The 22,216-nt window shown below is 36.8% G+C and overlaps 1 protein-coding gene and 1 pseudogene across 3 annotated transcripts in view; one reads left to right on the top strand and one right to left on the bottom strand.

Moving 5' to 3' along the window:
* Positions 1-13,203, bottom strand: part of LOC134211396 (ras-like GTP-binding protein Rho1) — an 80,284-nt gene extending 67,081 nt beyond the window's left edge. The window contains exons 1-3 of one of the 3 annotated variants that reach the window (XM_062688206.1): positions 13,058-13,165; positions 9,147-9,358; positions 8,830-8,999 (exon numbers count right to left, since the gene is read on the bottom strand). In XM_062688206.1, the coding sequence (XP_062544190.1) occupies positions 8,830-8,869 (40 nt within the window). In that variant the 5' untranslated portion in view covers positions 8,870-8,999; positions 9,147-9,358; positions 13,058-13,165. Of the gene's footprint in view, positions 1-8,829; positions 9,000-9,146; positions 9,359-13,057 lie in introns of all 3 variants that reach the window. The other 2 variants (XM_062688205.1, XM_062688208.1) reach the window with 2 other exon arrangements.
* Positions 13,204-20,167: 6,964 nt separating this feature from the next.
* Positions 20,168-21,627, top strand: LOC134209435 (oxysterol-binding protein-related protein 2-like; annotated as a pseudogene).
* The last annotated feature ends 589 nt before the right edge of the window (positions 21,628-22,216 follow it).

The following is a 22,216-nucleotide window of genomic DNA, read 5'->3' on the forward strand; positions in this document are numbered from 1 at the left end:
AATTGGTATACTTTCCAGATAAATGGAAAAACGCAGAAGTTGTTCCAATTTTGAAGCCGGACAAAAATCCAGCAGAGGCTTCTAGTTATCCTTCAATCAGTTTGCTTTCTTCAATAAGCAAACTGTTTGAAAAGATTATTTTAAATAGAATGATGGTTCATATTAATGACAATTCTATTTTTGCTGATGAGCAATTTGGTTTTCGCCATGGGCATTCAACCACTCATCAGTTATTAAGAGTTACGAACTTAATTCGGCTCAACAAATCTGAAGGATATTCGACTGGAGTTGCTCTTCTTGATATAGAGAAAGCATTTGACAGTGTTTGGCATGAAGGTTTGATTGTAAAATTGATGAATTTTAATTTTCCTCTGTACATCATTAAACTGATCCAAAATTATTTATCAGATCGCTCACTGCAGGTAAACTATCAGAATACTAAATCTGATAGATTACCTGTAAGAACTGGTGTCCCCAAGGCAGCATACTGGGGCCCATATTGTATAACATCTTTACTTCTGACTTACCTGATTTACCACCAGGGTGTCAAAATCTTTGTTTGCAGATGACACGGGCCTTTCAGCCAAAGGGCGAAGCCTTCGTGTCATTTGTAGTAGATTGCAAAAAGTTTGGATATTTTCTCCACTTACTTGCAAAAATGGAAAATTTCCCCGAATGCTTCCCAAAACTCAGCTTATAATTTTCCCACATAAGCCGAGAGCTTCTTATTTGAAACCTTCTAGCAGACATATTGTCACTATGAATGGTGTTCCAATTAATTGGTCTAGTGAAGCTAAATATTTAGGACTTCTGCTAGATCAAAATTAACTTTTAAAAATCACATTGAAGGCCTTCAAGCCAAATGTAACAAATATATTAAGTGTCTATATCCACTTATAAACAGAAAATCAAAACTTTGTCTTAAGAACAAACTTTTGATTTACAAACAAATTTATAGACCTGCCATGTTGTATGCTGTGCCAATATGGACTAGTTGCTGCAATACCAGAAAGAAGGCACTCCTGAGGATTCAAAATAAAATTTTTGAAAATGATTCTGAAGTTGCCTCCGTGGTATAGTACCAATGAACTTCATAGAATTTCTAATATTGAGACATTGCAACAAATGTCCAACAAAATAATTTCAATTTTAGACAAAAATCGTTGCAATCTTCTATTGCAACGATTAACTCCTTGTACCCTTAGTATAAAATAGGTTAAGTTTAGTTTAAGTAGAAAACATTATAATTCCTACATGATTCAATTCAACCAAGGGAAAAACTTCTCACTACCAGAGGCAATTGAAATGTATTAATAATAACTAAAAGCGTAACATAGCAAATAAGGATGATAGTGAAAAGAAAACACGGAACACCTAGTCTAAGAGATTAATGCATGTATTAGATAATTAGCAAATAAAATTAGTTAAAAAAAAAAAAGAAAAACTCGATGCTAGTTAATCAGTTACTTCATACAGAGCATGCTCCTTATTGATGAAATTATTCAAGCTACGACGCATCTCTCTGTTTTTGGTTCATAGCTTCCAACTCTCCTATGGGAGATGATGGCTTGTTCCCGTCATATTCAGAAAATAATGTGTGGATAGGCATCTTTAACAAACTTAATCAGCTAGTGACGGGAAGCGATCGAAAGCTCAGCAGAATTCGCAAATTATCTTTCTTTACTTTGAAGCCATCTCATAAGTGAAAAAAGCTTGATGTCTCGACGCTCATCTACTCGTTTTAGAATTGCATCGTGCAATTTCGAGGTGAAAGGGTTTTGCTGGCTATTCAGTTTAAATAGCAAAAAGTCTAGTCAACAACATTACGTCACGACCCTCCAGCGCCTCTGATACCACCCCAACAGGTTGGAGAGCGTCGAATATCGATTGAACCAGATCCAGATAATTTTTGATTATGTACGTACTTTTATTCTTATGAACATCCTGAACGAGTTGAAATTGTTCCCTAAACCGTTTTTCATCCTTTCTCTGGAACATTGAGTTTTCCACTGGCGATCGACGAAAAATTTGAGCAATGTTGCGGATCCGTTTGAAAGTTTCACCAAAATCGGTTTTATATAATCGTGAATTGGGGTTCTCCTTAGCCGTGCGGTAAGACGCGCGGCTACAAAGCAAGACCATGCTGAGGGTGACTGGGTTCGATTCTCGGTGCCGGTCTAGGCAATTTTCGGATTGGAAATTGTCTCGACTTCCCTGGGCATAAAAGTATCATCGTTTCAGCCGCATGATATACGAATGCAAAAATGGTAACTTGGCTTAGAAACCTCGCAGTTAATAACTGTGGAAGTGCTTAATGAACACTAAGCTGCGAGGCGGCTCTGTCCCAGTGTGGGGATGTAATGCCAATAAGAAGAAGAAGAAGATAATCGTGAATTAAATTCAACAATTGGTTAAGAAAATATAAGAAAACTATATTAAGCTCTTTTAGTGGAATGTATTAAACCGTCTAAGACGAATTAAGTACTGTCCATTTAATTCCACCAGTTATTTTCGTTATCTTTGCAGATACGTATTTCGACCACAACTGTGTGGTCGTCTTCAGTATCTTGTACTTGACTCGACTTAAAGTCAAGTCAAGACACTGAAGACGACCACACAGTTGTGGTCGAAATACGTATCTGCAAAGATAACGAAAATTAACTGGTGGAATTAAATGGACAGTACTTAATTCGTCTTAGACGGTTTAATATAATATAAGTTCAGATATTACCAAATGAGAACGAATTGACTTCGTCATCTGATTCTTTACTACCATTGATGTCGTTGAAAAAATCATCGTCATCACTATCTGAAAATTTTGATTCCGACATGATCGTCTTGGACTTGGGGGACTTCGTAAGCTTTTTTTCAATCTAGTACCCATTTAAGTTTTCCTTCCATTCCTCGATCTCTCCTTATCTCGTTCAATATCGAGATGTGGAGAGGCGACTGTATTTTTGTTATCATGTATTTTATTTTTATTTTCGGGAAATCCCGGGATTTGCATAAAAAATCCCGGGATCCGGGATGCATTACATCCCGGGATATCCCGAACAAGACCCTCTAGTAGCAACTACCGCGCAATCATATTGCTGAATGCCGCCTATATGGTACTGGTCAAGCAAGGGTTAACACGAGAGAGCGCAGAGACAGAAATCTATTGATCCCTGTCTATCACGCGGTGTCAGTAAGCCTGTTTCGTTTTAAGATGCACATAGCAGGAGATAAGAGATAAGGGCAATTTGAGTTTTATCTGATATCTCAGTAGACAGCTGATCCCAATAAATAAATTCTCGGGTACTTATTCAAAAGGACGTATGTGATTTTGTAAACAAAGATTCAAACGTCGATTTGTCCAAGCTGATGGCACCCGCAAACCAACACCACCAACAGGTAGCCGAAGGCTTCCCTACCTGTCTGTGGTGATGGTTTGCGTGAAATGCTATCAAATTCGTCAAATCGACGTTTGAATCTTGTTTACAAAATCACATACGTCACTTTGAATAAGTACCTGAGAATTGTAGTTAGTTACAACCAGACCGCCGGGAAATACACGTCGCTCGTACCCGAATAAAATTCTAAGTTTTTGCACGGAATAAAGTGTCGCGATTCAGTTAAGCGAGTGTTTAATTACAGCTTCTGGAAGTGTCCGAAACCGGATCCGTTTCCCGCGCGAATACAGGTACTCTCCCAAATTTTATGCCGCCGACTAACACCAATGGATTAATGAAAAAGCAAAACCTGCCGCTATGAAACGAGTAGATAGCGCCACCGTAGACTAGTTCCTTCAAAACCTCTCGCATGTTAACCTACATATATAGTCCCAGATATACAGTAGCGACTTTGTTTGGATGCGGTGAGTGCAGAATGAGTTACCTAATCCATTCCAAGAGAGTTCGTGGGGTAGTACCAGGCGGGATTTATGGATGAACCAGGGCGTCTCGTGGACTTTTGCTACACCTGTTCTACCATGCTGATAAAAAAATCATCATGCTGAGTGGTTTCGAATGAAAGTTGGGTATTTAATCTAATATTACAACCTCTTCTTGTCTTTAGAAGAAAAAAACAATTTAAATAGAAAAGATTTACAAAACAATAAATGACTTATTTTTCTCTTTGTTACAAAATGTTTTAAATTTAGATGCACTTAAAATTTTCGACTCGGAAATAGTCTAAAATCTAACTTGGTAACAGTTGGGCAATAACTGGATATTGTTCAGAATAGAGATCTTTCATATCGGCTCATTCCACCATTCAGGGTACGCTGGTCCCATCGCCGCTAATATTTAAACTCTCACATATATTGTTGCTATGAAAGAAATGTTATTAACCATTATTAGTATAATAATTATAGTATATAATTATACAATTATTGTTTGATGCGACCCCAGATTGTGACGACCAATGAGTCACATTTAGAAGCTGAAATGTGTTCCAGTTATTTAATTTTTCAAATTTAGTGAAAACTATACCTTTTTCTCTATGTTGATTGATTTTGAGTATTCGTAAAAAAGCATTATTTAAAGTCTCTTTTGAAAACGCAAACATTAATTTAATATTGTTCTTGATGTATTGCATATTCATCACGAGAAAAAAGAAAAACAAACTGTTTATAATCATCGGCGCTAAAGCGTGCGCGGTGCGCCTTTCGGCAAAGCACAGCCCGACACTACGATCGAGTCTAACCGAAGGTGCGTCGCGTCGTTGATTGTTCTCGCAGCGCGTCGAACGGGTTTGACTCCTGCGCGCATAGCAGAACTTGCATCTAAACGTGCTTGCTTCGCATGCGAAAGAGGATGATGTGAGAAAACGGAGAAAGCTGGCAACGCTCACGCTGGTTCTCTGCGCGCGGAGAACGAGTGAGCATACCAAGGAGGAAATTATTTCAAATCATTTGTCATGGCGCAAAACTTTAAATTTGACTTCTGGCAGTGCTGCTGTTGGTTCTTCATTATAGATCGCACGACTGCCAAAGGTTTCTATGTGATGGGGTGTGGTTTTTCAGAGAAACACACATTTAGCTGCAATTTGACTGTACGCCAAGTATGTGGCGTTAACTTGATCTGCCTACGAAATATTTTGTTTCTTTAGATGTTTAGATGTTAAAATCATTGTAAATTATTTATATATTATAATTATTTGCCAAGACATTAATTTCTTACTTATGACCTAAAAATGGTTACCTGTTCCATGAACAGGTAGAACGTATGGACGAGTCGCCCCTGGGATGAACGCTCTACCACAGATCAGGTGTTCGCCGTACGTCAGGTATTGCAGAAATGCCGCGTATACAACGTGTCCACTCATCATCTATTCATCGACTTCAAAGCCGCATATAATACAATCGATCGGGACCAGCTATGGCAGCTAATGCACGGAAACGGATTTCCGGATAAACTGATACAGTTGATCAAGGCGACGATGGATCGGGTGATGTGTGTAGTTCGAGTTTCAGGGGCATTCTCGATTCCTTTCGAAACGCGCAGAGGGTTACGGAAAGGTGATGGTCTTTCGTGTCTGCTATTCAACATAGTATTGGAGGGAGTAATACGAAGGGCAGGGATTGACACTAGTGGTAGGATTTTCACGAAGTCCTTCCAATTATTTGGTTTCGCAGACGACATTGATATTATGGCACGTAGCTTTGAGAGGATGGAGGCAGCCTACATTAAACTGTAAAGCGAAGCTAAACGGATTGGACTAGTTATCAACACGTTGAAGACGAAGTAAGTACATGATAGGAAGAGGCTCAAGAGAGGACAAGTTAAGCCATCCACCACGAGTTTGTATTGGTGGTGACGAAATCGAAGTGGTTGAAGAATTCGTGTACTTGGGCTCACTGGTGACCTCCGATAACGATACCAGCAGAGAAATTCGTAGACTCGTCATGCCATGTACGTACTTTGGACTCCGCAAAACGCTTAGATAGAATAGAATTCGCCGTCATATCAAACTGACTATCTGCAAAACGCTTTTTAGACCGGTAGTTCTCTACAGACACGCGACGTGGACGATGCTCGTGGAGGAGTTTTCGAAAAGAAAGTGCTGCGTACCATCTATGGCGGACGGTACGTGGAGGAGGCTAATGAACCACGAGTTAGATCAGCTGTTGGGAGAACCATCCATCGTTCACACCGCGAAAACCGGAAAACTGCGGTGGGCCGGGCACGTAGCCGGATTGTCGCACAGTAATTCGGTAAAAATGGTTCTCGACAACGATCCGACGGGCACAATAAGGCGAGGTGCATAGCGGGCAAGGTGGATCGATTATGTGGAGAACGATTTGGGAACCCTCCGCAGACTGCGTGGTTGGCGACGTGTAGCCATGGACCGTGCTGAATGGAGAAGACTTTTGTGTACTGCACAGGCCACTCCGGCCTTAAGTACGTCTGGTAATCTATATACATATATATTAGAGTGGGGCGTCATGGTCATTTTTTCAAATCAATGGTTTTTAGAAGCCATTCTGGGTCCTGAACAACTGTGCAGAATTTGGGACCGATTGGTTGCTTCCTCGCTTTCCACATCGCGTTTGAAGTTTGTATGGAAATTAGTATGGGAGAATGAATTTTTTTGCATGTCTACTACTAGAAGTTTCAGTTCATCGTAAACCAAGTGGCACATTGCGTTAAAGTATGATCCAAAGGATGCCGAAAAACTTTGCTGAAGAAGACATGTTGCTGGAACGTCCACGAAAAAGGTAAAACGATTCAAAAGATTGAGTGTTCAAACCATATGCAAAAATCGTTTATTCTGCCAGCGCTGCCGTACTACGTAGACCAATAATTTAACTGAGTGTTATTTTAAAATAATTGATCTTATACGGCTTTAGAGCTAATGGGAGTTATCCGGAATCATTTCACAAAGAAAAAAATCCGACAAGAAGGAAGATGGGTTTTGCCCTTCGATAACCATAGGTCGTCCGGCAGTGCTGGCAGAAATATTGATTTCTTGCATATGGTTTGAACAATCAATTTTCAAAACGAAATAACATTTTTTGTAGACCTTCCAGCTATGTATCTTCTTCGGCAAAGTCTTTCGGCATCTTCCAGACTATATGCTAACGTATTGAGTGACGTGATTGATGATAAATTGAAGCCGCTAATAGCAAAAATGTAAAAAAATACGTTTTCCCATACTAATCTCCATGAAATATTAAAACGCGATGCGGCATGCGAAATCGCAACCAATCGAGCCCCTATTTTGCACAGTTGATTGGGGTCCCAAAACGATTCAGAAAAACCTTGATCTCACTTGATCGGACGAAGTTTGCGTTTTTCCATACAACTGCGCCCTACCCTAATATCTTCTTCTTCTTCTTCTTCTTCTTCTATATACATAAAAATGAATTCCTGTCTGTCTGAACCTTATAGACTCCGAAACTACTAAACCGATCGGCGTGAAAATTTGTATGCAGAGGTTTTTGGGGCCGGGGAAGGTTCTTAAGATGGCTCGAGACCCCTCCCTCCTTTGGAAAGGAGGGCTCCCATACAAATGAAACAGAAATTTCTGCATAACTCGAGAACTAATAAGAGAATAAATCAATTTTAGGCGAAACGAAGTTCGTAAAATAAAATAAAAAGTGTTGAGAAAACACGGAACACCTAGTCTATGAGACGAATGCATGTATTGGATAATTAGCAAATAAAATCAGGTAAAAAAAATCTTTTAATATTTGACACGATAATTATCTTAATTAATGGCGTAATCTGAATAGGCTATAAACGATTGACTCACATTAGGAAAGTTAACATAGCACCTGGGGGTTAGATCCTATTTTTTCAGCAATAGATCTACATTCATTTGTATTTATTTTAATGCATGTCAATAACTCCTAAAAAATCGAATTTGATTTTTTTTACAATAAGGGACAGCAATGTTTTTTAATGATAACAGCCGATTAGGTCAATTTTCAGAGCGTGTAATATGAGGTAAAAGTGTTCGATTGAACAAAGCACTACTTTGAACGGTGCTACGTGGCTTGTTAATCCGCCAAGTGCAGTTAATCCGCCAAGTGGATTCCCAAAGCACTTCATTTCATACACATATACTTTCCATTTCGAACCTTCAATTGGATTGCTTTTAACTCCCAAAAATTGGTGTAAGAATGATAAAATTATCAGTATGTAAATACAACGTGAGACACTTTTTGAGAATTATTCTTTGAATAAATACCGGCTATGTAACGAACGTGTGAAGAGTTGAATACCAGAATCGACTAGCGAAGTAACAATCAGTAAATGGCAGTCCAGAAGGGATTTTCTGATTTTATTTGGCGAAGGGATATACATCGCACCCTAGTGATGAATAAAGTTGCTATACAAAACTATTTTCAACGTAAATCTAATTATCTCCACGATACAGTTCACAAAAATATAATTGAGTTGTTCATCGAGCTACATATACCTGCGATGATATAGAGTTACATACATATAGATATCAAATTAATATTTCAATGAAAACTGCAGGCCTAGTCCTAGTTTTGTTTATTTTTGTCGTTCAGGCCCAAATCCTGCCAAACTTATATGGCGTGTTTACATCTAGGTATACGATTAATTATTAAACCCAGCAGCAGTAGAAACGAGTAAGCAATACATAAAGATCGTACAATCTATATTGGTAAGCAAAATTTGATGACGTTTACGACCATACTACACATAGAGTTAAGCAAATAACGCATACATTTAGATTGTATAGCTAATACAATTACTAGATAGTAATTAGACCATCAGGGACGGTAAGACACAACATCGAAAATATGCGTAATCTGGTAAAACGTTTGTTCATTTGTGTATAGAGAAGTGTGATAGAAGACGTTGGGAAAAATACCTGAATTAGCTGGAGCAGAAACGCATGAAAAACACCACATTACTTTATTGCCGGACAGCACACATGCAAGGGGTTGGACACTTTTTTTTACGTAAACGAGATCACCTTTTCTGTTGATTATTTTCTTCTAGATTCGAGATACAAAAATACGCACACACGAGATAGAAGAGCTATACAGCAAAAGACAAAAGTATAGTAAGAGTAATGATGGATAGTATTTTCATGAAACGGTAGGGGACGAGACAGGCTGCGCACAGCTTTGGGTGCTGATGATGATAGTCTTGTGTGTCGACTGCTTGAGGGAGAGGAAATGGTACCTCTTTTCTCGATCGCTATTTTTTGCACTTTGTCACCGTCTTGAAGCCCCAACTGAAGTTTCCTTTTAACTCCTTAACACACTTAGCACTTTACAGCCACCGCCCTTATAATTAATTTGCACTGTTTGAGCCAATAGGAAACAATCCGGAGTTATTGAATGAGCGCAGCATAAACGATGACACTATCCGGAGCACCACAGACGCGACCCACGCTAGGGTGTCCCAAAAAATATTATGTTGTTATGATGCTTGATTTCAAAATAATATTGCCTGATTTTCTCAAAATTGCACGCGGCGTACCCTTCAGGAAAGGTACGGCCGCGCTTTTTGCACTCCGTTTACTTGATTCTTATGGGTGAATAGCATTGCGGTGTATCGTCTGGCGCGGCCGTACCTTTCGACAGTCATTCGCCGCGTGAAGTTTTGTGCAAGTACCCATTTGGGAACATTACAAACGCCGCGCAGTGTATCATATCCAGAAAATCTGACAATACTTAAAACATTTGTTGCTTTAGTTGAATGTTGCACGACAATAAATTATTATTACAACTTGATTGAAATCGGTTTTAAATTTAGTCCTATTTTTCGAGTAAAATTTGAATTTGGGGCTTTTAAATTTGAATCATTTATCTTGCACTACATATCAGCACACCATAAAATACCTCAAGCAAAAATTGGCGATTTTCAACCCCTCTCCACCCTTTGTCACACTTTTTGTATTAAGAACCCTCTTCTGAACCCCCTCCCCCTAGAAGTGTGACGTCCTTTGTGGATGACCCCTTAGTTATTGAAAAATCAAGGTTTTTATTGTCTACTAATGTGTTGGAGACCTCCAAAGAAGGTTAACATTTTTTTTACTGTTTTCTTTTACTGATTTACTGTTCAGACTATAGATGTTCTTCCGAATCTATAAGAAATCAAGACAAAATTTTCAAAAAGACTTATCTGCTTTTGTCAACAAAGATTCAAACGACGATTTGGCGAATCTGATAGCTCTCCCACGCAAACCAACACCATCAACAGGTGGCGGAAACCTTCATCTACCTATTGATGGTGTTGGTTTGCGTGGGAGAGCTATCAGATTCGTCAAATCGTCGTTTGAATATTTGTTTACAAAAGCAGATAAGTCGTTTTGAAAATTTTGTCTTGAAATGTTATAAGCGCATAGCGTAATGTATAACATTTGTCTTTTTAATAAATCATAGTCAGATTTGTACTATTGTGTGGCAATTTTTCAATTACAATCGACAGCGTAAAAAAATTTAAAACATAATTCAAATGAAATGCAATCAACAGTGATGATGTTTGGCTTTTAATTCTCGATTGGCGATGATGGTGTCGTCATCGTCCAATTGTATTTACAGAAATCTTCTTCAAATCATTACTACTATACACTTAGGGTCTGTCTCATTTGGAGAATTAAACGGAAATTAAACTTAAAAGTGACATTTCCATAATTATCGAATAACCCTGCTCGCAGAACAAGATTACTTTTGACAGATATCGAATCGTTTTGCATCGCTGTCTTATTGGAATTGCTGGGTAGCACCAGCCATTCATATGACCGGGTTATTTGCTAATTTTCGAACTGTCACTTTTAAGTTTAATTCTCCAAATGAGACAGACCCTTAGGTCATCGCTGAATGGAATTACGTTAACCCTGACTATGATAAGGTAGTTGACTTGCAGAAAAAACTAGCAATGGGTAATGTTTTAACCATAACCGCGAGTAGACGTAGGACTTATATAAACGCAACGTATTTACATTTGACTTCTAACTTTTGGATCTATGGAGTTTGATTATAGGTATTGATATTGGAAACGACAACTTCCATGCTGTGTAGAATTATTAGCAATATGTTTATTCAAAGCTTCTGGAAATAAAACTAATAAATAAATACATAATTAGAATTGCTTTGTTTCTAACTATTAAGCCCTTATTTACTTAAGCAAATGTAGGGCATTTATAGATTTCTTAATGCTGATAGTATTTGAAGTTTTAAAATTCTATTAATAAAATTTCGAGACTTGGGCAAAATGTGCTATTTTAGGGGAACCCGTTTACCAAACAAAGAAATACCTACAGCACAAATTTCGTTGCTTCTTTTTGCTTACTGCTGAAAAAAATCACAACAATAAGAAACAAGTAAAGGAGCAGTAACCCTACTAAAATAGAGGAGGTACTGCTAATACGTAAACGAAAAAATATTCAATGTTTTGTTTCCCAACTTCAAGTCTACGTCAAGTTTAATAATTTAATTTCTCAGAAAATGAAAAACAAAGAATAAGATTATTTTTATTTAAATATTCTTCTGGAAATGGTTTTTTGATTGCATCCATCGCAACCGACACCACTGCATCCGACCATCATCAAGCACAGAATGACAAAAAATGCGCCCACTTCTTTCATGCATATTCGCAGACCCACCGGCAGTTCTACTGCTGGCGACTGCATGCTGTGTACGTAAACAAACACAGCGAACGAACGAACGAAACGAACAATGCGCGAGCAAAAAGCACGTCAGTACGCGTTGCTGTCACAAATTGTAATGACTCGCACACGGCAGGCACTGCTTCTTTTATACACGAAGAAAATCTTCCTTTAGACCCGAAGGCCCGTGACATACCGCATTCTGATGTCCGTGTTAGGAATGCACGGGATTGATTACATATGAAATTTTTGCTGGCTTTGGCAAGAATTGAAATTTTCAATAGTCTATCGTTAAGAATCTTAAGTTTCAATGAAATAGGCAAATTGCTGGATAGTGTCCGAGTCGATTGATATATAAATATTAAAAATCTATCGAAAGATAAAGGCGCTAGTATCGTTTGAAATCTTCCCTTCCAGCGTAACGCTCTCGATTTCCAAAAATCTAAATGACACCCAGTATAGTAAAGAAAGACGTAAGTCCTACGTCAAAAAAAATCGACTGGCAGGTTAACATCACACTTAAAATAAATCGCAGATTTCTGTAAAGTTTCACCGAAATCTCAACAGCAGAACTGTTCGGTGAATAATTTAACAGATTTTTGGTGATTTGACAATTGAACAAAGGAAAAATCGCCGAAAATTTGGAGAAAAAATTACCGAACAATTCTGCTGTTGAGATTTTAGTGAATTGTAGCAAAATTCACCGAAATATGATTAAGAAGCAAACTAAGAGGTTTAATATAAAAATAGCGACAAAGCGAGGATCGTTGAAAATCCAAAACTTTTGCGTAACGTGTATAACAAAATACAATAGAGCTTGCAGACGTCTAATCATTTTTCTCTTTCAAGCACATAGGAAGGATAGGATTTGTTTTCATCGGGAAGCGTTTCCCGATGAAAACAAATCCTATCCCGGCTATCCACGCAAATAAACACTGACAATAGGTAGGTGAAGGTTCTGGCTACCTGTTGAGGGAGTTGGTTTGCCTCAAAGTTCTATCAGATTCGTTAAATCGACGTTTGAATCTTTGTTTACAAAACCAGATAAGTCGTTTTGAAAATTTTGTCTTGATTAGGCGTCAGAAAGACTTTGAGAAAGTTGATCTTAAATAAAATAAAGAATTGATTGAGCGAATAAATTTTCTTTATGGAAAGGTCAATTATTGAGCATCAAGCAAAATTTATTATATTTTTAGGGACACCCTAATCCAGTCATAAGCATTATTCACGCAAACACCAGTGCGACAACGCCTTGTTCGATCCCAAAAAGTGATACACTGCTTTCTGCGCCAAGGGTTTCACTTTGAGTGTCACTTTTCCTCTGTAACTCCGCATTAAAATTTCACTTTCTCGTATCGAATCACTTCACTAGAATCACAATAAACCCAACTTGGTATGTCCCGAGGAGCGAAAATATTTCACAACAACGAAATCAATGGCGATCAATGGCCCATTCAATGGCGTTCCACCAAAAACTTACGACGACGGCGTTCGGACGAAACGAATCACGCGAGCACTCGTTCACAATTTCAGTCGCAGACTGTTTTCACTCCAATGAATGCCCTCTTCTTCGCTGCGTTGCACTGTCGGCGGCTGATTGCGTACAATATAACGGTTGTGTTTGTACTCTCGAATGTGATTCACGTCAGTTGCTTATTCCACCTACACTATCACAATGGTCACTCAGTGTCACTAGCCCCTTATGCCACTCAACTGCCGCTCAAAGTTACTCAGCACAAAACAGACACTATAGGGGTGTCCTTGAAGGTTTTTCGAAATTTGAAAATGGTAGTTTGCGTAAATAAGCAACATAAATATTTTCACGGATGTCACCTTCTGAAGACTTTTTGGGGCTTTTCAAAACGCGTGTTTTGCTATAAGAATATCGTCTGTATCTTCTTCCGTTGTCGAGTTATATCAATTTATTTGAAAAACCTGATTTTAGTAAAATTGGTGAAACTTGAGATAAAAAATAACATATCCCCAATTTTTGACATAATGAAGAATATTAATTTCTCTTTTAGATGCCGTGTAAACATATTTTTGGTCTGCCCTAACCGGAGATATCAACATATGAAAAAATGTAATTTTTACAGAAAATGATTATAACTTTTGATCGGAAAAAGATATTGTGCATATTTACCCATCAAAGTTGCATTTTTTTAGCTCTAAAAGTCACCTGAAGACGACTTTTGAGAAATCTAAAACAAAAAAATTAGATCAAAATACTGTTTTTGAGGTACACCCTAATCCAATTAGGTAAAATTGCTCTAAATCAGCCAAGTACAGAGCTACAGAAAAAGTTTTTTTAGCAAAATTGATTGGAATTAGCTGTGCTACAACTTTGTAGAACATAACATGTCAATATTCTGAGAAATAAAAAAAATATTTTCTATTTTTTTTATATGATGGGCCACCCTATTTTTTGGTAGAACCATAATGATGGCCTTATTATTTCAAACAATTTTGTAGAACAACAGTTTTTTCTAAAAAATATAGTTTTGGCGTAAAATTCATCTTTCTGGGTAAATCTGTATCCTGGACCATAGTGCAATGTTATTTAAAAATGCTTGAATGAACTTTCATTGTGAAATTCAACTCTTATGTTTGTAAAATAAATTATATCGAAAGATAAATTATGACAAACACTAAATTGAACTGATAAGATGGAAAACTGCAACAAAAACAACAATTTTGTACCTAATTATATTTCAACTCAAATACAAAATAATGAAGAATTCGGCATCAATGCAATCATATCGTTACGTATACACACATGTAATAGTGTGCGTATTTTATGTTGGAAACAGTATTTTTGATATATATTAGGGTGGCTCAAATTAGTATGGGAAAAACTTTGTTCAATTTTGTGATGGGCCGCCCTCTTATTCAGTTCTATTTGATGCCCTGATGCTCTGGACAAAATTTCAGCCAAATCGGTCAACGTTTGGCCAGTGCTAAACTCGTTGAAAGTTTATATGGAAAAATGTATGCAGAAACATCCAAAACAGTAAATTGCAGCTGGACTACTCAACTTATGATGAAGAACTATGATACTCATTCAGATCTTGAGAATTTAGTACAGAATGTTATAGAAAACCGCGAGAAGATTCGAGTTTGCCCGGCTAAGTTATTAGCATTTCTCTGCGGTGGGGTTTGAGCAAATTTCGTTTCTTTTACCCTTGAAAAGAAATAAATTCACCCCTACAACACTCCAGTAAAATGCTAATATCTTTGCGTAATAAACTCTAATCTTCTCGCGGTTTTCAGCATAACATTCTGTATTTTATTTTACAAGAACTGAATGAGTATCATGGTTCTTCACCGTAAATTGTGCCGTCCAACTGCAAATCACTGTTTTTGGATGTTTCTGCATACATTTTTTCATATAAACTTCTAACGAGTTTAGCACCGCCCAAACGTTGACCGATTTGGCTGAAATTTTGTCCAGAGCATCAGGGCATCAAATAGAACCGAATAAGAGGGTGACCCATCAAAAATTTGAAAAGTGTTTTTGAGCCACCCTAATATATATTTATATGCTTATAATAAATTCTAGACAAAATGTAATTAAAATCTGATTGAAGAATGATACGGAAATAGTTCCGAACTGTATGATAGATACATTTTTGGAAAATATTCAAAAAATTAAGATAATAAGCTTCCGAATATGTAATTCAGAACTTTTTTCGTATCGTACATCAATCAGATTTTAATTACAATTTGTCTAGAATTTATTATAAACATTTTAAAATGATCTTCCTATGCTGTGCTGTAGGATCTGTCAAAGTTAACACCGTCGTGTGTTTTCTTCTTATTTTTACTTGAATTCGTCTATACAGCAACCAAATTGAAAGCCGAAAATAGTGACCGATACGGAAACGAGTGACGAAACTAAAATGAAAGCGCTGCGCGGGTGATTAAAATGCTCGCGACCGATAATGATGCTCTAATAAACATGAACAAAATATTCTGTACACTCGCAAGCATAAAACGATAGCGTGAAATTAACAGTATTTAATAGTAAATTAACAGTTTGCAGCAGAAAGATGGAAGTTCGAAATTCAAGGTAAAATTCACAGCCAATATTTATTTTAGAAATTTGTGACATTAACACATCGTTTTTGATCAATACAGGAATCATGAAATCATCTTGTCAGCCATTGGAAGTTCCTCCAGTCATGTGGATCAACATGTCCGTGCATAAAGAATTATGCCAGTGTTAGCAGTGATATTACATAAACTACAATAATAATATGAATAAATTAGTGCGCTTTAACATTGCTTTGTTTATTTTTATTTCATTACATTCAAAATAATAACCCCATACAATCGGATACATTTTTATTGATTCAACAATATTTTATTGTTGAATCAATCGTGTATATTATATTGAATTAAAAGTACAGTGACAGTTATTTCAACAATAATATTGTTGAATTTACTCACAACAACACAAATGTTTTGGTTGTAGAAACAACAATATTCATGATTGACTCAAAAGATAAATATTATTTATTAGCCCTGAGTTAATAATATTTAATGTTAAATTCAAACCGGAATATTGTTGTTTCTACAATATATTTTTCTGCGGGTACGTAAAATGAAATAAATTTTAAAATTAATTTATTTAAATTCCAAAAGAAATCATAAATAGAGGAATGAAAAAACTTTTTAGGGGAAAATAAAACTTAATTTCAAATTAAAAATAATAAACTTTAAATTCAGTAACAGAGTAACAGCCAAATGCGACTATTTTGATTTGACTGTTCCACCATATTACAGTAGCCGTTCGATAACTGCAAAATGTTTACTTTTCAGTTAACGAATGCCGTTCGATAACTGCAACGCATTCTAGACGTCAAACGGTTGTCAATCGACGTCAGATGCAATAAAAATGCATCTAAATGTGCAGTGCAATGCAGCTGTCATTGAGTTTGACATCAGTTTGAAGTTTAGCGGTCCGATAACTGCAAAACTGTTGCAACTATCGAATTGCAATTAAAAAGCATTGCAGTTAAATGACTTGCAGTTATCGAACGTCTACTGTATTTTAAAAGTTTTGTACTTTTTTTTTCAGAGCCACAAACCACTTTTGGAACATGGATGTAACAAAAGTGTTTGTACTTTTTTCATAAGCATACGGAACTCTCTACGAAAAAGAACACAGGCAACTTTTTATTTTACCCACGTATTTTTCAATTTGATGAATGATTTTTTTTTCTGTGTATGAAATCCAATATCGTATTGTTTTACTTTGAAAATATACAATTCAATCTAATGTAATTTGAACGGTTTTCTTCGGATATTTCAACAATATATTTACGATACACTCTATTGTTTGACAAAAAGTGTATGAAAAGATCTCAGATTTTGTATACAAAATCACGACACTTAACAACCCGTACGTTCTAATGCGAAAACTTAATTTACAATGGATCAATCAAGGTAACACATTTTGCACTCACCGCATCAAAAAAACGGCGGCACTGTATACGCATATTTCTATTCATGTGTGTTTGACAGAACATGTCTCGCGTGGCGCAATCTGTTCATTTGATAGCGGCAGTTTTTGCTAATTGATTGGTCCATTTAATGAATGGTTCATAACAATACATTCTAATGTATTTCTATTATTTCATCTACAATAAAATCTATTGTAAATTTATTGTGTTCTATAGTGATGTTACAATAAATTGTATTGTTTTTCTATATCGCGATTTTTTTCACCATTTAGACTTATATGATAAAAATTTCGTCTTACTCAGATTTCGCTGCTGGCTACCGTGCGCATTTCACTTGAAGATCGTGACAGCTGCCGCAAGCCCCCTCATGTTTACATATTTTTTCATTGTTCTCAGCCCTCCAGCTGATCATGTTTACACAACAAAACCAGCTGGTGCTTCGATGTTTACATTCAGTCCCATTGTTCTCAACCGACCACGTGCTTGACGATCAAGGTAATCTATAAAAAGGTTGTCAAAAATGCCTTGAAATACAAAATTGACAACTCTTGAATTTCGTCGAGCGAATCTAACCATTCGTGAAAAATACAATAATATTTTTTATTCGGGTTTTTACCCCCGCAAAGCCAAAACCTTTTTTTCATCCTACGCCCATGCAGTGATGGGAAATGTCATAAAATGTCATGGCATTAGGCTTTCAGCGATCGTGTACGTACACGCACGTTTCACTCACACTTTTACTCGGTTTGTTTGCAACCACGAGCAGCTGTCACGGCAAAAATCAAATGGGATTGTTTGCAACCACGAACCCGCGTTCGTGTTGGTGAGAAATGTCGGCGAGACCCTAATTGCTATTGCTAATTTCGTCATAACTTTTTCCAAAAATCATTTACAGTTCGGATTTTTTGATTAACATGTAGTACTCAGGTGGGTGGCACGACGCCATGTTTTTGCAGCCAACATCTCAGTGTAAAATTCATGATAGTATGTGTTTTGTTTACAAACATCACATTTGATTCCATTAGGATACAGAACTGTCAGTGGGATACGGTCGCGCCATGTTGGCTGCAAAACAAACCTATTGTGTGAGATAGGGATGCCACCGGGCTGGTAGTACTTTAAAGGGTCCTAGAACTTTGTCGAACAGATATACACAGAGTCTATTATATAGAGTTGCGCAAAAAGTGAAGCCAAATCTACCTATTGAACTGTCAAACCGTCTACCTATCGAGCAAAGTAAACAAATACTTGTTGGTAAGGCGGAAAGTATTGTTATCGCCTAATGAATATTATGGCAAAACAAAACACAAGAACTAAAAAGTATTAGAATTGTTTTAGAAGCAGAGTAAAAACACTTTAATACACCCCCTAATAAAGTAGCAACAAGAAACTGACTTATTTGCACTCTATAGGAAGCCTAATTTTCAAATTTGAAAGCTTTAGAACTAAACACTCCCGTAAAGTCACTTGGAGAAACTTGAACAAAAATGCAAGTTGCCAACATAATAACATGAGCATCATTCAGCATCAGTGTAAGCAGATCCTCTTTGCGCAACTCTATATATAGACTCTGATATACAAAGTGTGAGCCATGAGAGCGAGATTAAAAAAATGTCACGGAATGTCATGACATTAATGTCATCTGACACTAATTCGGCTCTCACGCCGCCAATATCATATTTAAAGTAATAACCTATTAGAAAAAGTTTTCGGGTCATTTGAGGGCTACATGTTTATATGGAAAACATAATTGTAAATGACTTGTGAGAAAAGTTAGTAGCAAGTAGGGATCCTACATTCAGAGATATGCGAAAGCGGCCATCTTGAGCCAATCGAGCATTGAAAGCTGTCAAAATCTGAGCCAAATGAACATCGTTATTGTTGCAGATCGAAAGGTATTGCGATTTTGGTGAAATAGATTTTATGAAAAGTTTTATCGAATAAACAATTTGTTTTGCTTTCGTAAGTAAAAGTAGTCTAGTTTATGAGTTATATCATGTTCATTCGTATTGCTCTTTAATTTTAGCGAAAATGCACTGCTAGAGGATAGACAAAATAATCAAAAGGTGTCTTCGAATGTAAAGTCATGTGCAAGCCTAAACATTTTTCACTGCGGCAAGTGCTGGCAGCGTTTGTTTACAAAAGTAACAGCGTTGCTAAATCGTCTGCAAAAGTATTCGCACATCTCTTAATATAGGATCCCTATATAGTAGCAAGTTAGTCCCACACGGATAACTTCGTAAACTCATTAATGAGTAAAAATATAACCATTTTAGGATCTTGTATTAAGCTGTCAGAAAATGTGGAAAATTTGACAACTTGAAGTGGGTGAAAAAACACCCATTTTGAGAATGTTGACCGACTTAAAAAACGTTTATTTGTAAACCCATAAGTGGATGAAAAGAGTCTTGTAAGTTTTTGAATCAAATTTAGCTGCCAGTTGCGTTTTGCAGCGGTGCAGAAATTCAAAGGATCTCTGTGACCTAATTATACGTGGGAACCATGGATAAGCTTAAACGTAAGTATTTGAAATAATTTTCAATTGAATATCAAAAATCCCTATTGTGTTTTTTGATTTATCAGGATCGAAACAGATGGATTCAATTAAACCACGACGAGGGACGCCTGGATCCTGGCTAGGATTTTTAAGAATATCATTGTATTTATGAACCCATATTATTAGAATGTATGAAATAAATAAATAAGCTTGAGCATTTTATTTGTTGTACTATTCTTTAAAACTGCAACAAATCCCATTTTTATTATTTTCCATTCTAGCTCCATTCTCAAAAATGAGAGTTTTTTACCCATTTTCAACAAAAATCAATTTTAAAAAATGGGTAAAAAAGCTGCATTTTTTGACATATATTCACAGCAACAAAAAATGTAATGCGTGTCGACGTAATCGTATCGATTTACTAAAATACACGATGTAACCAAAATTTGTTATGCTAAATAACGTTAATTTAATATAATATTACACCACTCTTAAAATTACATAAAACCTGAATCATCATTTCTCTTTAGGCATAAAATGTGTAATTTTAAATGATGAGATAAGTTAAAATTACATCAAAATAAATGCACATCGTTGGTTCTATACAGATTGCGTTTTATTACACAGAATGGATGTAATCTCACATCTCGCAACCGAACTCGCAACACTGACTGACATCAGCACAAGCGGTGGTGCACCATGTTTGTTTGTAAATTTTCAATATTTTATTATTGTGAGGGTGAAATCAGGAGTGATTCAGTTTGATTCTAAATTTTCGACCACTATTCTAGTTTGCATCTGGAGCAAAATAAAACAAACTCGCTGGTTTCCCCAGCAGTGTTCTATTCATGTTTTTCAAATTTTCAATTAATTGAAATCATTATGTTACTGCCAAGAAAGGCGTCGGAATTGCAAAGTGGATTGATCCGTAGATAAAATGACGCATCCATACACCAAAACAATTGAAAAATATTTGAATCTCGTGATTCAATCGTGGTTCAAATCTGCAGAAAATAGAACGGAGCGTTATACCAGTTTTATTTCTTTGACAGTTGACTGGTATAAAAACTGAATCTAGAACAGCTGCTGGGAAATTCAATGTTTCAGATTCATATTCAAACTGACAGCCCCGAACGATTTGAATCACTGCTGATTTTACTCTAAGGTGTTAATTTAATTGTGACAGTGAAGAAAATGTTTAAAAAAAAGTGATAAACAAAATCGGTTACAATTATTCAAACATCTATAAATTAATCGTTTCCGTATAATAGGTATTCGTACTGCATCACCCACCGATTTCGACGTTCCGCACAGCAGACGGTTTTTCATTCCACGGATCTATTTACCTGTTACCCGAAGCTTAAATTCTATGGCAAAAGTTTAGACATTCAACCAAAAGGAACCGGAACCGTTGAGTTTCCGAAACTTGGTTAAGCTTACTCGTGGTGTAACGTGAATTCGTTGGTAAGCTGTGGATTAACAATATGGAGTGATGGTGATCAGCCATAAGAACGGTATGAAGGCGATGCTCAACTGTAAGACGGTAGGAGAGGAAAATAAGGATTTGCACCGAGTCAAGGTTTACATAGCGGATCGGAAGCAAGTGCGATTTGTTGTTTTGTTGAAGGAATGAGTTTTTATGGTCCTAATTTTCAGTAAACGTAAGACATACGTATACATACGGCAAGAAGATGGAGTTTATAAAATGTACTGATTATGTTTCTTAAGAGGAGTACTACAAGGAGAACGGTTATAAATTCAAACGAGCGAATGTACGGAGCTAAAGTCCGAATTAATTAACGGGAACTACTCCTCGGAAGGTATAATCAAACTAATATCGTTCAAGAGCTTGTGCACTCGGAGGTAAGATTGTCAGAAGATTCATTTATAGAACGTTAATTTTTTTCAACCTTGTAGCCTGACGATCCACTGGAACCGGTCGAGGATGACAGGCCGCAAAGTTATTCCACCTACTCGATCGATATACCGAGTTCGATTACCCTGTGGGAGGCCGTCATTATACCAAATGGAGGATCACACGAGGGAGCTCTATGCCCGACGGATGCGCGGCTCTGGCTCGATATTTGAAAACTGGAACAATTTGACATGGATGGTGAATTGATACGGATGGAAAAGATGCAGCACGAGAACCGGGAGATGAGGGAAAAGGAGAAAATGGAGTGCTCTTTCCAAGGTAATCTGAGACGAATTGATAAGTGTTCTACTAACTAGGGACTAAATTACTTGAAATTATCACATTTTAAATTGTTTATGGTATTGAACTTGCCTGTAAGGTCACCTTCAGTGCCTTAGATAAGGTGAAAGGTAAAAATTACCTTCAACGAAAGTGAAAATTTTACTCATTTTAAATCCTTTTTAAAGGATTTTCATATCTTGAGTTCAAGATAATTTTGTTTATGAATGCCAGATTTTAATTTAGATATACCATGATATACTGAATTATTTTGGGGCATTTTAATCTATAGATTAATTTGCGCTTATTCTACATCCCGAAGGGAATGAATCGAGTGAGACTAGAATGTAAGGTACCGACTATCGAGTGATGCGAAACGCTTCACCTGATACGTGACGCAGATTGCAAAAATGTATCCTGTATCCTGATTAGCTACAGCGTCGATACACCTATGCCTGATGGCGTATTGTAGTGCTCCATACT

Source organism: Armigeres subalbatus, chromosome 2, assembly GCF_024139115.2.
Source record: "Armigeres subalbatus isolate Guangzhou_Male chromosome 2, GZ_Asu_2, whole genome shotgun sequence".
In the NCBI taxonomy this organism is placed as follows: Eukaryota; Metazoa; Arthropoda; class Insecta; order Diptera; family Culicidae; genus Armigeres; species Armigeres subalbatus.